Source organism: Rhinopithecus roxellana, chromosome 5 (assembly GCF_007565055.1).
Source record: "Rhinopithecus roxellana isolate Shanxi Qingling chromosome 5, ASM756505v1, whole genome shotgun sequence".
NCBI classification, from domain to species: Eukaryota; Metazoa; Chordata; class Mammalia; order Primates; family Cercopithecidae; genus Rhinopithecus; species Rhinopithecus roxellana.
Genome location: NC_044553.1, coordinates 51,893,042 through 51,912,685, shown reverse-complemented (window position 1 = coordinate 51,912,685; position 19,644 = coordinate 51,893,042). Strand labels below are relative to the sequence as shown.

Here is a 19,644-nt window from a genome sequence, read left to right as displayed (position 1 = left end):
GTCTCTTGTAAGGCAGGCCTGGTGGTGACAAAATCTCTAAGCATTTGCTTATCTGGAAAGGATTTTATTTCTCCTTCACTTATGAAACTTAGTTTGGCTGGATATGAAATTCTGGGTTGAAAATTCTTTTCTTTAAGAACGTTGAATATTGGCCCCCACTCTCTTCTGGCTTGTAGAGTTTCTGCCGAGAGATCTGCTGTTAGTCTGATGGGCTTCCCTTTATGGGTAACCCAACCTTTCTCTCTGGCTGCCCTTAAGATTTTTTCCTTCATTTCAACTTTGGTGAATCTGGCAATTATGTGTCTTGGAGTTGCTCTTCTCGAGGAGTATCTTTGTGGCGTTCTCTGTATTTCCTGAATTTGAATGTTGGCCTGCCCTACTAGGTTGGGGAAGTTCTCCTGGATGATATCCTGAAGAGTGTTTTGCAACTTGGTTCCATTTTCCCCCTCACTTTCAGGCACCCCAATCAGACGTAGATTTGGTCTTTTTACATAATCCCATACTCCTTGCAGGCTTTGTTCATTTCTTTTTCTTCTTTTTTCTTTTGGTTTCTCTTCTCGCTTCATTTCATTCATTTGATCCTCAATCGCTGATACTCTTTCTTCCAGTTGATCGAGTCAGTTACTAAAGCTTGTGCATTTGTCACGTATTTCTCGTGTCATGGTTTTCATCTCTGTCATTTCGTTTATGACCTTCTCTGCATTAATTAGTCTAGCTGTCAATTCTTCCACTCTTTTTTCAAGATTTTTAGTTTCTTTGCACTGGGTACGTAATTCCTCCTTTAGCTCTGAGAAGTTTGATGGACTGGAGCCTTCTTCTCTCATCTCGTCAAAGTCATTCTCTGACCAGCTTTGATCCGTTGCTGGCGATGGGCTGCGCTCCTTTGCAGGGGGAGATGCGCTCTTATTTTTTGAATTTCCAGCTTTTCTGCCCTGCTTTTTCCCCATCTTTGTGGTATTATCTGTCTCTGGTCTTTGATAATGGTGACGTACTGATGGGGTTTTGGTATAGGTCTCCTTCCTGTTTGATAGTTTTCCTTCTGACAGTCAGGACCCTCAGCTATAGGTCTGTTGGAGATTGCTTGAGGTCCACTCCCGACCCTGTTTGCCTGGGTATCAGCAGCAGAGGTTGCAGAAGATAGAATATTGCTGAACAGCGAGTGTACCTGTCTGATTCTTCCTTCGGAAGCTTCCTCTCAGGGGTGTACTCCACCCTGTGAGGTGTGGGGTGTCAGACTGCCCCTAGTGGGGGATGTCTCCCAGCTAGGCTACTCAGGGGTCAGGGACCCACTTGAGCTGGCAGTCTGTCCGTTCTCAGATCTCAACCTCCGCGTTGGGAGATCCACGGCTCTCCCCAAAGCTGTCAGAGTCGTTCGCGTCTGCACAGGCCCCTGCTGCTTCCCCTGTTGGTCTTCAGCTGTGCGCTGTCCCCAGAGGTGGAGTCTCAGTTGAAAATGCAGAAATCACCAGTCTTCTGTGTCGCTCACGCTGGGAGTTGGAGACTGGAGCTGTTCCTATTCAGCCATCTTGCTCCCCATCCCTTTTTGATATTCTTCAGTGGTTTCAAATTAAATTGCTTTCTAAATTTTCTTATAATGTTTTAGATGATAGGAAACTACCTGCAGAGGCATTTTTGCATAGTAGTGAAGAACATGAGCTGAGGAGTTTGAATTGTAGATCTCAGCTCTGCCACTTTGTGACTGTATGACCTGAGTTATTTATTCTGTGCCTTAGTTTTCTCAGTCATCATATGGGAATCATAGTAGTCTTTTCCTCAGGAGGTTAAGATGAGAATTAACAAGATAATGCATATAAATGGCTTAAGTACATTAGTTTTTGGCAGTCTAAGCACTCAATGTTTATATAATGTTATATAATTAATTTTTCTTATTACTTTTTAGAATGTTATGAAACAGATAAATTTACATATTTTTATGTATTTTACCTGAGGATTTTGACTAATCCCTTTATTTGGTAATAAGAATTTGGGGCTGGGCATGGTGGCTCACGCCTGTAATTCCAGCACTTCGTGAGGCCAAGGCAGGAGTATTGCTTGAGGCTAGGAGTGCAAGACCATCTTGGGCAACATATTGAGACCCCTATCTCTTCAAAATAATAAAAAATTAGCCGAGTATGGTGGCATGCAACTGTAGTCCAAGCTACTCAAGAGGCTGAGGTGGGAGGATCACTTGAGCCTGGAAGGTCTAGGCTGCAGTGAATTGTGATCATGCCAGTACACTCCAGCCTGAGTGTTAGAGTGAGACCTTGTCTCAAAAAAAGAAAAAAATAATAATTAGAACTTTAAACACTACTGTTCTTTGAGATTTATTCCTTGAGTATATTCATTGAGCCATGTACATTATCTTCATGTAGATTTATTAAGTTGATATATTATTTTGAGTCTAAAATTCTGCATTATTTGAAATTTGCATTATTTAAAGAAGGCAAATTGCTGTTACAAGTAAACCCCAAAATATATAATGATACAAATACAATGGAAGTTTCTTTCTTGCTCATGTAACAGTCCTATTACAGTAGATGAACAGGTGAGCAGAGTAGCCTTCTTCCATGCAGTCTTTCAGATTGTTGGAGCCTCTGTCATTTTCAATTGTGGCTTCTAAAATTACATTAGGAGCTATCTTCATTCTAGCCAGCCACAAGGAAAGAGAATACAGAGGCATATACCTACCTTGGAGATTTTTATGGGCCAGACCTAGAAGTGATACACATACTTCTACACACATTCTTCTAGCTAAAATCAGTCACATGACCACATGTCACATTTCTCAAGGAGCCCAAGAAATATTGATTAGTTGTGTGCCAAGGAAGATGAGATCATGAATTTTGGCGAGCAGCGAGCAGTCTATACCACATTTGAGCTGGAAACAAATATATAGATTAAATCCTAATGTAGATCACTGAACTGATTTATTTCCTAATAAATAATTCTGAAAATTGTATAGCTATTTTAGTCTTAAAAATATTTATCTTATAAAAGAGAGAGAGAAATTCTACCTTTCCTGTGGTTTAATTTTTCTGCTAAAAACAAAAAACAGAGACAATCCTACTGTGGTCTGGAACTTTTTTTTTTTTTTTTTTTTGAGACAGAGTCTTGCTCTGTCGCCAGGCTGGAGTGCAGTGGTGTGATCTTGGCTCACTGCAGCCTCCACCTCCCAAGTTCAAGCAATTCTCCTGCCTCAGCCTCCCGAGTAGCTGGGATTACAGGCACCCAACACCACACCTGGCTAATTTTTGTATTTTTAGTAGAGACGGGATTTCACCGTGTTAGCCAGGATGGTCTCGATCTTCTGACTTCATGATCTGCCCTCTTCGATCTCCCAAAGTGCTGGGGTTACAGGCGTGAGCCACTGCGCCTGGCCGGTCTGGAACTTTTTATTATTTATTTGTAAAGGTTAAGGATTACATTGTCTTCTTAGAAAAATTAGACGATCTTTATTATCTTTATAAGACTGGATAGCATTCTGCATCTCAGCCATAATTATTTTTCAGAGACTGGAGATATATGCTCATTTGTGTCTTTCCCCAAGCTCTCTCAGAAGTCTGTGTGCTTTGAACTAGAATGCTGTTCTATGTGATTTACATAAATTAAACTCATCTCACACAACAACCCTGTGAAATACAGAACATCATTTCCCCCATTTTGCACATGAGGAAATGTGGTTGAGAGAGGTTAAATAACTTACATAAGAACATCTATTTATTTAGTGGGGCATCTGGGCTCTGATCCAAGAAGTCTGCTTTCCAGAGCCCGTATTCTTAACTGCAGTTTTTGTGGATACTCCAGAGTTGAGTTTTAGTACTGTGGACATCACGGACTATCACAGGGCGACAGATTCTAGGGTATAAGAGGGTTCTTCATCAAATTTGCTTATTATTGCAGTTCCGATTGTTAAGGTAGACAAGTGAAGCCAGAGGAAACTGGTGGATTGAAAATGGGGAGGAGTTAAGGAGCCATAGGCTCTGCTGACAGTCAAGAAGGTATCGTGGGTGATAAGGGGAAGGGGAGTTCCATGTCCAGGATTTAGGAGAAAGGGATGAAGTCTAAGACTTGATTGCAACAGTGAGTGGTAAGGATGGCTCAAATAAGGCCTGCCCTATAACTGTGCTCTTAATTTTACTATGCTCTATTGCTCAACTTTACTGACATTATTATTTTAAGCCACCTAATTCCATGCACAAAAGTCTGTATCTAATTGTCATCTTGTTTGATAACTTCCTTATACAAACCAGTCACTCAGATAGTTTGAATTTTGGCTTTGTCATTTACCATCTGTGTGACCTTGAGCAAATAATTTAGCTTCAGAGTTTCCTTCCATGATTTAGGGATGAGAATACCCATCTCATTGGTCACTATGGCAGTGAAGCGTGGTTGTATTTACAGTACTTAGCATAGCCTTAGGACATGGTAGATAAAGGGTAGCTCTGAATGTTATGGATATCGTGGTAGACATTAGAGATCATTATAAATCCTTGTTTTCAAGATTAAGAATTCAGGGCATAGAGAAATTGAGTTGCACCTCATAGAGCCACAACTATTTAGTTGGTCCCTGAGAGGAGCATGGACCCAGGCCTCCCCATTCATTGTTCTTTCTTTGTCAAATGACTATTCTGAAAGAGAAAACAAGAACACCTGTCTCATTTTTAAAAATTATAATATCTGTGCACATGCTTCAAGGAGTATACGAAAAACTGGTTCGAGTCTAACAAAGAACTGCAAAGCAGTTATGAATCTAATCTATTTCAGTTATTATCATTCATTATTTAACAATGAATTTTTCCTCCTCACTTTTTCTTAAATCATGGCTTTTAATGCTTGTGACAGGTTTCAACCAGCAAGCATTTAACCTGATTTTAACCTGGATAAATTGGATTACATAGTACCTTAAAAATCTTGCTTGTTACTTACCTGTATCTGGGTTTAAAATGCCAAAAAGAAGTTAAAATTGGAGCCTTTTGAGCCTCCTTAATTCAATAGATTTAGACAGAAAAATCCAATATTCAGAGCAATGTTGATATTTCAAGAGAATCAATTTTTAAAAAGTTAAGAAGTAACCTTCTGAGCCAGTGATGAATTGGAGTACTGCAAGAATCACACGCAAAAAGGTTGTGGTGGCTGATGGTAGCCAGGCATGTAGTATTTGCCTTCTTTCAGTTAAAGTAGCTAAGGTAAAAAGATAAAAGGACCTTATACTTTGATGAGACATTAAAAAATGATTGAGCGTGCTTACAGCTGTATCTCAGTGATATTATGTAAATTAAGCTATAAGCAAAGCATCTGTTTTCTAATGTTTCTGCTATTAAAGGATGTACACAATAGCTCTACAGTAAATACAAACAGCTTAACAGTATATGAAGTATTCACAAGATGTAAGGCTTATTTGGAGGGGAACGCATCATAATGGACTTGAATTCTTTCCTATTTAAGAGAGAAGAATTTTTGATGAACAAAACTGTAATGTGGATATTCTAATGTTCTTATTACATTAGTTGCCCCCATTCAAAACCTCCTTGATTATGGAGGATTGCTGTTAAGTGAACTTGAGCAGTGGTTTCTAAGCTTTTTAAAATTTCTTTCTTTTAAATTCTCCCCCAGACTTTAAATTCTCAAGACTTTCTTTTAAATTCTCCCCCAGCTAACCCTATGTTTTGAAAGAATTGTTTGCCACTGTTTGCATATGTTAATTAATGGCTGATGTCTTCTCTTTTTTAGTAAATCAAAGATAGAATATATAAATAACATGTATGTATATCTATCTATATATAGATATACACTATATGTCTATATATACATACAGAGAGAGACATACACAGAGTTACATATATAACTGTTGTATGAGCTCTGCACAGAATGAGATAACCATAAAAGAGGATTATCAGATTTGGCTGATGTAATTTCAATTAAAAGCACAGACACTTGGTAGTTTATCTGTCTTGTATATTTTTAAAGTGTTTTATTTATGTTCAATTTTTTAAAATATTCATAATAGGCCAGGTGCAGAGGCTGAGGTGGGAGGATTGCTTGAAGCCAGGAGTTAAAGACCAGCCTTGGCAACATACTAAGACCTTATTTCTACAAAAAATAAAAAATTAGCTAAGTGTGCTGGCATGCATCTGTAGTCTCAGCTACTTAGGAGGCTGAGGCAGGAGGATCACCTGAGCCCAGGAGTTGCAGTTTGTTTGAGGCTTCAGTGAGCCATGATCATGCCACTGCATTCCAGCCTGAGCAGCAGAGTGAGACCCTGTTTCAAAAAAAAAACAAAAATTCATTTTGAATCACAGAACCTGAGAAAATACTTTTGTGCATCTTTAGACCCTTAAAATATTAGGTAGGATAACTACCAAAATAGCTTCTATAGTCAGGCTTTAGTTATCTAGAGCAGCACTGTCCAATGGAAATATAAACCATGGAAATATGAACCACAAATGTAGTTTTAAAGTTCTGTTTTTTTTTTTTTGGTTTTTTTTTTTTTTTTTTTTTTGAGACAGAATCTTGCTGTTGCCCAGGCTGGAGTGCAGTGGTGCGGATCTCGGCTGACTGCAAGCTCTGCCTCCCGGGTTCACGCCATTCTCCATTTTAAATGGTAAAAAAAGATGAAGTTAATTTTAATCATGTATGTACCACAGTATATTCAAAATATTATCATTTCAACATGAAAACCACATAAAAATTGTTGAGGATCAACCAAAAAGGAATTGTATTTGAAAAACACTAGGAATTCTTACAATTCAGTAAGGGGAAGAAAACATATAATCAATTGAAAAAATAGGCAAGAGACCTGAACAGGCCTTTATGGAAGAGGATATACAAATGACAAAAAAATGTAATATATATAGTCAACTTTATTAATAATTTTGGCAATACAAATTAAAACCATAGTAGAAAAGATAGCTGAGCACAGACTGCAGAAGAATGAGGAGAAACTGGAATGCAACTGCACCTCCGAATCTTCCTTTCACCATCTCTGAACAAAGAAAACCAATAATGTGTAATGCCTAAGACTTCATTTCCACCTTCCAGAACTCCCGCCACTTTACTTTTGGCAAACTTTAACCGTGAACCATGTAAGCAAGAGTCTAAGTAATTTAGTTCCCATTATAAACAGGTAGACAGTTGAACAAGCCAGCACAATGAGAGTCTACTACACACTCATCATACTTGCTAAAATTTAAAAGACTGATGGTACCAAAGGTCCAGGCTGTGGAATGGCTGGAATTCTCATACATTGCTGGTGGTAGTATAAATTGGTAGAACTTTATGTGGAAACTTTAGCTTCTTTAACATATTAAGTTAAATACATGTAACGTAATACCCAGCCAAAAAAAAGAAAAAGAGAGAGAGAGACATGTACAAAAACATTCATAGAAGCATTATTTACAGTAGCCCAAATCTGGAAACAACCCAAGTGACCCAACAGGAGAATGGATATTTGTGGTATAGTCATTATAAAATCTTATGACTCAATGAAAATAAATTACAGGTACATAGTTTAGCTGGATGAATCACTTGGACACAAAAATATATATTGCATGATTCCATTACTATCAAATTCAAAACAACACAAAATTAATTTATGGTGTTAGAAAGCAGGTTAGTGAATACCTCTGGGAAAGTGTTTGGAGGATGTCTAGGGAGACTACTGGGGTGTGGGCAACATTTTGTTTATTAACAGGGTCTTGGTAACATGGACATACATTTTGGTGAATCCATTTTGCCATAAACTTAAGTACTTTTTTGTGTGTTCCTGATATACTTTGATGGAAAAGCTTAAAAATAAATAACTTGCAAACTTTAAAAATTATTCAGATATTTTACATTTTTTTTTACTTGTACTAAGTCTTCAATACTCAGGGTGTATTTTATACTTACAGCACATCCTAATTCAGACTAGCCACATTTCAAGTATTCAGTAGCCAGCCACATGTGACCAATGGATACCCTATTGGGCATTGTGGGTCTATAGCCTCGCCATTTTAGAGCTTCTAAGGAGTTAGACTTTATTTCAGGGCTCTTGTTGGAGTATTAATTAGGAGTAATAGGAGATTATTCCTCCCAAGGAACTCATCTTAATTTTACTGCTGCTTTTGGTTCTATAGAATATTTTCCATATAAAAACAGATGGTTCTTTTTATATGCAAGTTCACAAGACACCTAATATGTCATTGTTTTGGTTTTTTGTTCGTATTGCTTTATTACCATTCTTCTCATAACTACCTTTTTTAAAAGCAAACTTTTCATTGAATGTGTGACATACATACATAAAAGAACACAAATTATAGCCCAATGAATTTTTACAAAGTATAAACATACCCATTGTGTGTATCCCAGAAATAGAACAATAGAGAGCCCAGAAATCATATATTTACAGTCAATTGATTTTTGACAGAGGTGCCAAGAACACACAGTGAAGAAAGGACAGTTACTTCAATAAATGGTGTTAGGTCAACTGGATGTCCACATGCAGAAGAATGAAATTAGACCCTTATTTCACACCGTATATAAAAATCAACCCAAAATGAAGTAAAGACTTATATGTAAGACCTGAAACTATAAAATTATTAGAAGAAAACCTAGAGAGGAAGCTCTATGACATTGGTGTGGGCAATGATTTTTTCTGGATAGACAAAATAGCAAAAAATAGACAAATGGGATTACATCAAACTAAAAAGCTTCTGAACAGTGAAGGAAATAGTCAACAAGGTGAAGAGACTACTTACAGAATGAGAGAAAATATTTGCAAAACATACATAAGGAGCTAATATTCAAAATATATGAGGAACTCAACCCAATAGCAAGAAAACAACCTGATTTTTTAAATGGGTGAAGGATCTGAGTGGACATTTCTCAAAAGAAGACATACAAATGGCCAACAGCTATGTGAAAAAATGCTAATATCACTAATCATTAGGGAAATGCAAATCAAAACCACAATGAGATATCCCCTCATACCTGTTAGAATAGCTATTATCCCCTCATACCTGTTAGAATAGCAAAAGAAGAGTGTTGGTAAGGATGTGGAGAAAAGGGAACCTTTTCACACTTTTGGTGGAAATATAAATTAATACAGCCATTAAGGAAAATAGTATGGAGGTTCCTTAAAAAATTATACAACTACCATATGATCCCACAGTCCCACTGCTGGGAATATATCTGAAGGAACTGAAATCAGTCTACCAAAGAGATACCTGCACTCCCATGTTTATTACAGTACTATTCACAATAGCCAAGATATGGAATCAATTAACAGATGAATGGATTTAAAAAATGTGTATACACACACACAGAGACAGAAAATGGAATACTATTTGGCTTTTAAAAAGAAAGAAATAGGCCGGGCACGATGGCTTACGCCTGTAATCCCAGCTCTTTGGGAGGCCGAGGTGGGCAGATCATGAGGTCAGGAGATCAAGACCATCCTGGCTAACACAGTGAAACCCCGTCTCTACTAAAAATACAAAAAAAAATTAACCAGGCACTGTGGCGGGTGCCTGTAGTGCAAGCTACTCAGGAGGCTGAGGCAGGAGAATGGGGTGAACCCGGGAGGTGGAGCTTGGAGAGAGTCGAGATCGTGCCACTGCCCTCCAGCCTGGGCAACAGAGCGAGACTCCGTCTCAAAAAAAAGAAAGGAAGAAATCCTGTAATAACATGGATGAACCTGGAGGACATTGTATGAAGTAGAATAAGCCAGGTACAGAAAGACTTAATGAGCTCACTTATATGTGGAATCTAAAAAAGTTATATTATAGAGGTAGAGAGTAGAATGGTGGTTACCAGGGGCTAGGGAGCAGGAATTGGGAAAATGTCAGTCAAACAATATAAAATTTCAAAATAAGAAATGGAACATTGTCAGCATCCCAAAAACTCCTGCCTGTGCCACCTTCCAGTCACTACCCCAAAATGGAACCCAAATCATAACACTATAGTTTTGCTGGTTTGTGAAATTTTTACAAACAGAATAATACAGTGTTATACGTTTGTGTGTCTGGTTTATTTTGCTTAAAATTATGGTTGCGAGATTCACTCATATTGCTGATTGTTGCTGTCATTCTTTTCTTGTCATTGATTGTAGCATTCCATTGTGTGAATATATCACAATTTGTCCATTTTATTGTTGATGAACATAAGTAGTTTTCCATTTTTTTATTATTATGATTAGTGCTGTTATGAACATTGTTGTACATGTCTTTTAGTGAATGTTTTGTTCATGTGTCTGTTGGTACATAACTGGAAGTGGAATTGCTGTGCTGTAGTATAAACATATATCAGTTTATGTAGATACTGCCAAATAGTTTCTAAAAATGATTGTACCCATTTCCACTCAACTGAAATAATGAATCTTACTTGTTTCACATTCTCACAAACATTTGATATAATTTTGTTTTTTGTTTTAGTCATGCTGATGTTTCTTTTCTAACATAGTCTTAAACATAAATGTACTTTGAATATCCTCTTTTGTGGAATGTCTTAAATCTCTTGCCCATTTCTTTATTGTATTATCTGACTTTTCCTTATTGATTTGCAGGAGTTCTTTATACATTATGGGTAAAAGTCCTGTGTCATGTGTGTGTATTGTATATACTATCTCCCACTCTATAACTTGCCCTTTCACTCTTGTAATCATATCTTTTGATTAATTTCTTAATTTTAATGTAGTCCAGTTTAATTTAAATATTTTCATTTGTGTTTAATGCTTCTTGTGTCCTGCTAGAAAAATCTCTGCCTGCCTGCAGCATTAGTATATTTGCCTATTTTTTTCTAACAGCATTATTATTTACCTGTCATATTTAGCTCTAAAAATCCCCCTGGAATTAATTTTTGTGTATGGAGTGAGGTAGGAGGTTAAGATTCATTATTTTATATATGGATATCCAGTTTACATTAGTACTATGTTGTCTCCATTGTAACTTACAGACTTTCATGTATGGGTCTGTTCTGGGCTTTTTTTTTTAGATGGAGTCTCGCTCTGTCACCCAGGCTGGAGTACAGTGGCACAATCTCGGCTCACTGCAAGCTCCACCTCCCTGGTTTATGCCATTCTCCTGCCTCAGCCTCCCGAGTAGCTGGGACTACAGGCTCCCGCCACCCTGCCCGGCTAATTGTTTTTTGTATATTTAGTAGAGACGGGGTTTCACTGTGTTAGCCAGGATGGTCTCGATCTCCTGACCTCATGAGCCACCGTGCCCCGCCTGTTCTGGGCTCCTTATTCTGTCACAACCAAGTTTTTTGGTAAAATCAAGTAAGTGGTATATGTGTGGGTCATTCTTAAGATGAAGGAATTCTAGAGTTAAGTGAAATTAATTTATTCAAGATGTCCTAGGAAGCAGTATTAGAACATTTATCCTTGAACTGGAAGAAGTTACATATTATCAGTAATAGAGCCAAGCTTAGTTGTCAAAACCTCTGACTTTGAAACATATAAAGGGTTCTTTAGTTCCAAACTTTTTTTTTCCCTTTCTGAAATGGGGCCTTGCTCTGTCACCCAGGCTGGGGTACAGTGGCACAATCACAGAGCTCACTGCAGCCTCAACCTCCCAGGCTCAAGCAGTTCTCCCACTTCAGCTTCCTTAAACTAGGACTACAGGTGTGCACCACTACATCTGACTGATTTTGTGTGTGTGTGGTAGAAAAGGGTCTTGCTATGTTGCCCAGGCAGGTCTTGAACTCCTGGGCTCAAGTGATCCTCCTGCCTCAGCCTCCCAAAGTGCTGGAATTACAGGTATAAGCCACTGTGCCCAGTCTACCTCCGGACTTTCAGTTATACATCCTTATTAGTAAATGATGTTTTAACATATAACCTAATATATGTATTAAATATATTTATTAATAAGTTTTATATTGTATATGTAGTATACCTATATTACTACATTAATATGTTATTTTCTTTATAAAACACAAAATTGAAAATGAAAGGAAATCATAAAATAGAAATAGAAATTCTAATGTTTTCTTTCTACACCTCTGTATCAGCCAAGATGGGCTAGGTTATGTGTGTTATCAACTCTCAAATTTCAATGGCTTAAAACAACACATGTTTGTTGTCTGATTCTCCGTATCCATTGTGGTTTGGCTTCAGCACTCCTCTCTATTGTATTATTCTCTGAATTGTTCAACACTCTAGCACCCAGACTGACACAGCATCCACCAGCCAGAGGCTTGCTGGTTATCAGGACAGAAGGAAAAAGAATGGGGAATTAACACTTAAGGCTTTGGCCTAGATGTGACACATGGCACTTCTGCACACATTTCATTGGCCAAAACAAGTTACGTGTTCCTAATTTCAGGGAAGAAAAGCCCTAACCTTGTGCCCAGGCAGAGAAATGGACATATTTTAGACAGCATTAAAAGTGGTCACCTCTCCCATGATCAGTTTTGGAAAACACAGCCCAGGATTTGTGTTTGTCTAAGAATATAAACACACAAAGACAAGTCCATTTAGCTTCTTCCATTATTTTGTGTTTTTAAAACACTGCAATTGAGTAATGAGTCTACTACAACTACAGGCATAGTGGCCTCTCTTGCTTAAAACTCTATAATGGATTCTTTGGCACTCATTATATAACTCAGACACCTTAATATAGCCTACAAGCCCCACCTTTCCAGCTTCAACTCACTCCACTCACACCACACCTCAGAGGCCTCAGACTGGCCATTCAGTCCTTGAAGGGAGACATGTGCTCCCTACTTCTGTCTTGAATGTTTTTCTTCCCTTTCTCCTTGTTTTTGCCTCATCACTCTGTAGCTTTAAGATCAAATATTTCTTCCAGGAAGCCCTCTCTGACTCCCAGAGTACATCAAATCCTCTCTGTTCTACACTCTCATAATATCCTATACTTTGCTTCCAGAGAAGCCATTCCATTTTATAAGTGTATTTTTACACTACTCTTTGTTCAGTCAATTTCTCCAATTAGAGTACAAGCTCCAAGGGGTAAGAATCACGTCTGTTTTGCTCACCACTGTATGCTATTCCTTGTGTTTAGCCCAGTTACTGGCGTATATTAAGAGCTTGTTAAATATTGAGTTTGGTTATAGTTTTATATTTTAGGTCTGTGACCTTTTGTTTGTTTGTTTGTTTGTTTGTTTGTTTGTTTGTTTGTTTGTTTTTAAGATGGAGCTTCGCTCTGTCGCCCAGGGTGGAGTGTGGTGGCACAATCTCGGCTCACTGCAACCTCCGGTTCCCAGGTTCACGCCATTCCCCTGCCTTAGCCTCCTGAGTAGCTGGGACTACAGGCACACACCACCACGCCCGGCTAATTTTTTGTATTTTGGTAGAGATAGGGTTTCACTGTGTTAGCCAGGATGGTCTTGATCTCCTGACCTCGTGATCCACCCACCTCGGCCTCCCAAAATGCTGGGATTACAAGCGTGAGCCACCATGCCTGGCCAGGTCTGTGACATTTGTGTAGTCTATAGAGAACATATCTGAGATATTTATACAGTCCATAGAGAATGATTTGATAAGAAGATATAAATCACACAAACTGCAAATACATGCTTGTTCTATGTCTCTATGTCTTAGGGAGTCTAAGAGAGTCCAAGGTCAGAATGTTTTTCCTGTTCTCTCTGAATTGAAATATATCCTCACATAGATTTTCACTTTCTTTAGGTGTTGTTCCCTTTCTCATTTTTTGAGTGATAATTTTATGTTTAAAGTGAGAGCCATAGAGTCAGGGGATATATCACATTTAACATAAATGGCAATAAAACTGCCCAAGCAATGGGTGTCTTATATAGGCATAGTTAATAAACAAGCTGTGTGATATTAAGCTATGTTTCTCTCTAGCTTTCTGGAGATAGTACTGAATTCCCAAAACAAAGTGTGATTTATTTTTTGTGATAGTGTGCATCAGCAAAAGGGCATGTATTAGATGCTTGGAAATGCTTTGCTATAGATGTATGTCTTTTCACTATTTGTCTTCATATATAAGTATTGGGGGCAACTTTAGTCATTTCTGTTTCTCTTTTCAGAAAGAATAACAATTTTTTTTCACTTTCTTATCTATATGTTTCATTGTGGACTGTCAGTACTGTTCTTCATTTAAAATGCAAATGTTCTAATAATCTACAATCGTAACCTTATGGTAGAACTCATACAGACATTGTAATCTCTAAGCCTTTGAAAGTAGTGTTCTTCATTTTTATTCTAGAAGACAGCTACTGCTTCTTATCAATAAGAGAGTGGGATTAAAAGGAACATGAGTAAGGATTATATTTGCAGAGCCTGTCTATTTATTCAACAGTATTGTTGAATAAAAATGTTTCTTAAGTATCATTTTCCCTCGACATATGTGGGGGATTGGTTCCAGAATCACCCTCCCCCTACCACTGCATATTCCAAAATTCATGCATACTCAAGTCCCACAGTTGCTTCTAGGACATCAGCCATTCTGGTACTTGGGTTTTGTAGCCTGCAAATACTATATTTTTTATCTGTGGTTGGTTCAAAAAAAATTCACATGTAAGTGGACCCCCCCCCCACAGTTCAAACTCACATTGTTCAAGGGTTAGCTGTATCTATTTTGTAGCAGAAGCTAGGGCAACTTAGAAAGAGAATGACCTTTTCTATGAAACTTAATTTTGTTTCAAACAGTAACATTCTGATAAGAGCTGAGTTTTACTCTTTCGTTAGCACTGTCAGTTTTCTTAACTATAGAATGGGAATGATAAAATAACCATCTCAGCTGGGCACGGTGGCTCACTCCTCTAATCCCAGCACTTTGGGAGGCTGAGGTTGGCGGATCACCTGAGGTCGGGAGTTCGAGACCAGCCTGACCAACATGAAGAAACCCCGTCGCTACTAAAAATATAAAATAAGCCAGGCATGGTGGCGCATGCCTGTAATCCCAGCTTCTCAACAGGAGAATCACAAACCTGGGAAGTGGAGGTTGTGGTGAGCCGAGATCGCGCCATTGCACTCCAGCCTGGGCAATGAGAGCAAAACTCCCATCTGAAAAACAAACAAGTGAAACAAAACAAAAAACAAAATAACCATCTCATGAAGTTCTTGTGAGGAGTAAATAAGATAGTACATTTAAAATACTTATCCCAGCACCTGGCATATAACAAACACTTCATATATTTTAGATTTACTATGAGACTTCGTCCAAAGTTAACCTCTTAGGTATTTGTTTTCCTCTGTTCCTCCCCTCTTGTTTTTCTCTAAATTGTCATCAAAGATAAATTTCTAAAACAAAAATGTGATTGTATAACTGCCTCTTTGATACCATCTTTTCAGCTTTAAAAACCTTTAGTGGTTTCCTGTTGTCTGAAGAGGAATGCCTCAAATACATGGATGGTATTCAGCAGCTTCCCACGTGGCCCTAGCCTTCCTTCCCAAACCATCTTCTGCCTTGACCACCCACTGGGTTGCCCAAATAGGCCACATAGTTTTATTTTGCTCCCTTGGCTTGTCTTTCTCTGTCTAGAATTCCTGCTGTAGGCCTCACCTCCTCGTCACCCCACAACCTGAAGAAACAGTTGTCTGTGGGAAACTGAAAGATTCCTCTTCTTTCTAGGCAGAATTTTTGGTTCCTGATTATGCATCTCTTTTTAGCATTTATTATGATATCTAAGGTAATTCTATATGTCTTGCTCTCTTACTAGCTCATGAGTTCCTTCACAGCAGAGGCCATAGTTTATTCATCATTGTGATAACACTGATGAGTGTCACTAGAACTCAGTAGGCACTCAGTAAAAATTGTTGAAGTAATGTATTAATATTTGGTTTAATTTTATTTTGATTTCAGTGTGTTTTTATTCTAGGTCCTTGGCCTTGTCCAAAACATGAGTGTTTTCCAGTGTCCAAAATGTAAACACAAAACTCATATTTTTGGTGCTGATGGTGCAAGGAAACTAGCACAGACCCTTGGTCTTGAAGTTCTAGGTAAGACTGTGGGATGTTCTTTTGCAGAAGTGGCAGAAGGGAAAGTGGGGATGAGGCTTGATGACTAAGAGTGTCTCAGAGGCCGGGCGCAGAGGCTCACGCCTGTAGTCCCAGCACTTTGGGAGGCCGAGGCGGGCAGATCATGAGGTCAGGAGATCGAGACCATCCTGGCTAACACTGTGAAACCCCCGTCTCTACTAAAAATACAAAAAATGAGCCGGGCATGGTGGCGGGCGCCTGTAGTCCCACCTATTCGGGAGGCTGAGGCAGGAGAATGGTGTGAACCCGGGAGGCGGAGCTTGCAGTGAGCCGAGATTGTGCCACTGCACTCCAGGCCTGGGCGACAGAGTGAGACTCTGTCTCAAAAAAAAAAAAAAAAGAGTGTCTCAGAAAATGATGATTTGCTTTTGGCTTTGTGTTTTAAATTAATATAGCACAGTTCTATATGTGTTACCCTTTCTTTGGCTTTTTTGAATAGGTTTGTTCTGACAAGTATGATGATAATTTCTATTTTAAATAAAAATTGTTTATAATTTAAATTTGAGAAGAGAGTTTTGTGGTCTAAGTACTGTAGTTTGAAGCCATATTTTAAATGATGGTCACTAATGTGTTTGCTAAGTTGGTTGTACATCTCTCAGTATAAACAGGTATACATTAAAATATCTGTTCTGTATGTTGTAAAAACCTCTAGAAGTGTTCATTCTTAGTACATATATAAAAATGCCTTCCTGATTAATTCTGTATTTGTTCATCTTTCTGCTTTAGAATGACAGTATTTACTGTTTTCTGTAATATTTAATGTGTTTGACATGTCTAAAAAATATGGCACCTGAAATGTACATTGTACACACCGTTCATGGCACTGAACTGAAGAGTTCATTAGTGCTATGAGAACTAAAATCATGTGTTAAATAAGCAAGACACAGGTTTTTGATAAAAGATGATGTTCCAAAAATCCACAGGCAACTTAACAGACTTTTTAGAAAACATGTTTTGATATTCTAATTGTGAATGAGTTTCTGTTCTTGCCAAAGGCAGATGTTAGATGCTGAATAAGGAAGGCGTAGAGTGAATTATTAGACTTAGGTAGTTAAAAATTAAGATCCCTAGAGATCAAGGAATTTCAAAACATTCTCTGTTATAATTAAGTTTCTAAAAGTTGATGTTAAATGTATTATTGTTATGCATTTGCACTATAGCAGCCACTACAATACCAGGTGAATACTAATGATATATTTTGATACATTGCTATAATTATAGCCACTAATTATATTCTGCAACTGTTTTTCATTTAACCCAGAAAGTTCAATTTTCCAAATCTGCATAATAACAGATTGACATTCACTTATATAATAAAGTAAATGTGTAATTATAATGGCATTATTGAATTATACTGACAACATTATAATTTCCTAACTTACAAATGAGCTGAACAATTTCCTAAGTCAGTTATTTAGAATTTGAAACATTTCATTGAGAAACAATGGTATGTATGGAAGTTACATTTTAACCAACAACTCACAAATGTACAATTACCCTAAAAATGTATCAGAAACACTGATTACTGATCACAAAAATTGGATGGTGCCCTAGGCTGCTATGTCGGACAGTGTTAGGGAAAAATCATTTAGAGTTCCTCGTTAGGGCACATCCCCTCCTTTTAATGTATTCATGGGTCCCATGGTGTCTCCCATGAAGTGGAGCAGGGCTTCAATTACGAAGAGGCTGGAGTTGGGAAAGAGGAACTGAAATCAGGGAGAAAGCTTTCACAGCTATGGCCTCTTGGCCAGTTGAACCTCCTGGGAACCCTTATTTGTCCTTTACTGACTCCCTGGCAGACTCTTAATTCAGTGGGTTGTGTTTTAAATGATTATTTGGCACGATAGCTCTTCAGAACCTTATCTGTATTTACCTACAGGGATAGTTTATGCATAGTAGTTAAAGTCTCAGACCATCTCACAGAAAACCCTTTAACCTATTATATGTCTGAAATGTTCCCTCATTTCTTTCAGACTTGGCACCTCAAAGATACTTCTCAGGCTCAGACTGCTCCTCACTCACTTTTACTTTTTAAAAATCCCTGTCTAGATACAACCATTAGCCCGTTACCATTCTTACTATGCCACCTGTTTCTAACAAGACTTTTCCCCTTCTTGGTCTAATCTTCTGTGTCTGTAGGTAGGATTGTGAGTATCTGGAGAGCAGAAATGATGTCAATAGATGGCTATATAAAGGAGAAGATTTTGCTCTTTTACCTTCCATTTATGCAGTAGAAAAGAAATCATTCATGATTCTTTACTAGAATGACAGTTCATAAATTGAGAGGAAAAAATTTCATTTCTAAGCATTTTCTATAACATTTTTTTCTGCCTGCTCCTGTGACAGTTTCCTACAGTCCGAAGTTGATCTAGAGAATAGGAATCAAATTTAATGAAAAGCTAATCCTTAAATGGCTACTGAAATATCATGTATTTGTCATTTGGCCATTGGATATTGAGGAAAGACTTACAGTTTAAGATCACAACATTTGACAAGAGGAGCAAGAAATAACATTTCCTTTTCCATGTACTTCATAGTGTGTATTGTAGTATTTTTATAACATACTTCTTTTGCATTATTTAAATTGCCTGACATGGTGCTAAATGACTTATTTGAATAAAACACCACATACACGTATGTTTTAATAACCTTTGCGTGGATTTGGAATGGTTCTGAGAATGCTAAGTACCAAGGCAAGTCAACTTTTCCACTTAAGACCCCACTCACTGCACTTTAAATCTCAGTCTTGATAGACTTCGTTTGTGATAGTGTGCTAGAAAGAGTATATTGGATGAGGGGTCAGAATTCAGGTCAGCTCTTAAATTCCACTGCCTGATAGTAGTATGTCCTCAAGAAAACACACCTCTCCCACCTCAGTCTGTATTTTGAAGGTTCTTATCATATACTTGCTGAGATCTCACCAAGCTCACAGGTTATATATGGTGCTACACAGGCTAGTAGATAATAAGAGAAAAATAATTCTGTCTGATAAAGAGACAGATAGTTGAGATAACAGGTCTGGCCTACTTTTGACCAGTTCTTTGAGCTCACTCCATTTGCCAACATCAGGAAGGTTATTTTGTTGTATTTTTTTTGGACTACTTTGTCTCCCCATATTTTGCTCTTCAGTTTCCTCTTACTATGTGACATGATGTGTCTATAACAGATATTGATGGGAAAAATAATTTGCAAATGTCTTCCAAGCCATTGCTTGCTCGGAGACTTCCAGCAAAGAATAAATCAGAGGCCTTGTCCCTTGATGGGGTGCCACGGAGCTTTTCTATATAAACAAATACAATCACTGTACTACTCTGGAGTATTTTGTTTGTAATTCCCATTTGAAATTTCTTTTTCAGAGATTTAGCAATTAGAAGATAGTCAATTTGAATCAATTTAGTTCAGATTTTGTTTCTTTCCATAGTTCAGATAGTGAGATTCAAAATGCCTGTATAAACTTTTCTGGTTCTAATGGATATCTGCTGGGCTCTTTTAGGAGACATTCCCTTACACCTTAATATAAGGGAAGCTTCAGATACAGGCCAGCCAATTGTGTTTTCACAGCCTGAGAGTGATGAGGTAAGTTCCATTTTTGGATATATATTTTTATTTCTTTTTATATACTTTTTGAAATATAGAAAGAAAGTTGGGAAGATTAAGCCTATATATTCATAGTGCATATATATTTAAACAAGGATTATTTAACTTGT

General features: G+C 37.8%; 1 protein-coding gene across 4 annotated transcripts in view; it reads left to right on the top strand.

The window, feature by feature from the left end:
* NUBPL (nucleotide binding protein like) overlaps positions 1 to 19,644 on the top strand; it is a 282,071-nt gene that overhangs the window by 251,529 nt on the left and 10,898 nt on the right. For 3 of the 4 annotated variants that reach the window (XM_010374646.2, XM_030931531.1, XM_030931532.1), the window contains 2 exons: positions 15,778 to 15,898; positions 19,431 to 19,513. In XM_010374646.2, the coding sequence (XP_010372948.1) occupies positions 15,778 to 15,898; positions 19,431 to 19,513 (204 nt within the window). The remainder of the gene's footprint in view (positions 1 to 15,777; positions 15,899 to 19,430; positions 19,514 to 19,644) is intronic. The other variant, XM_030931530.1, reaches the window with a different exon arrangement.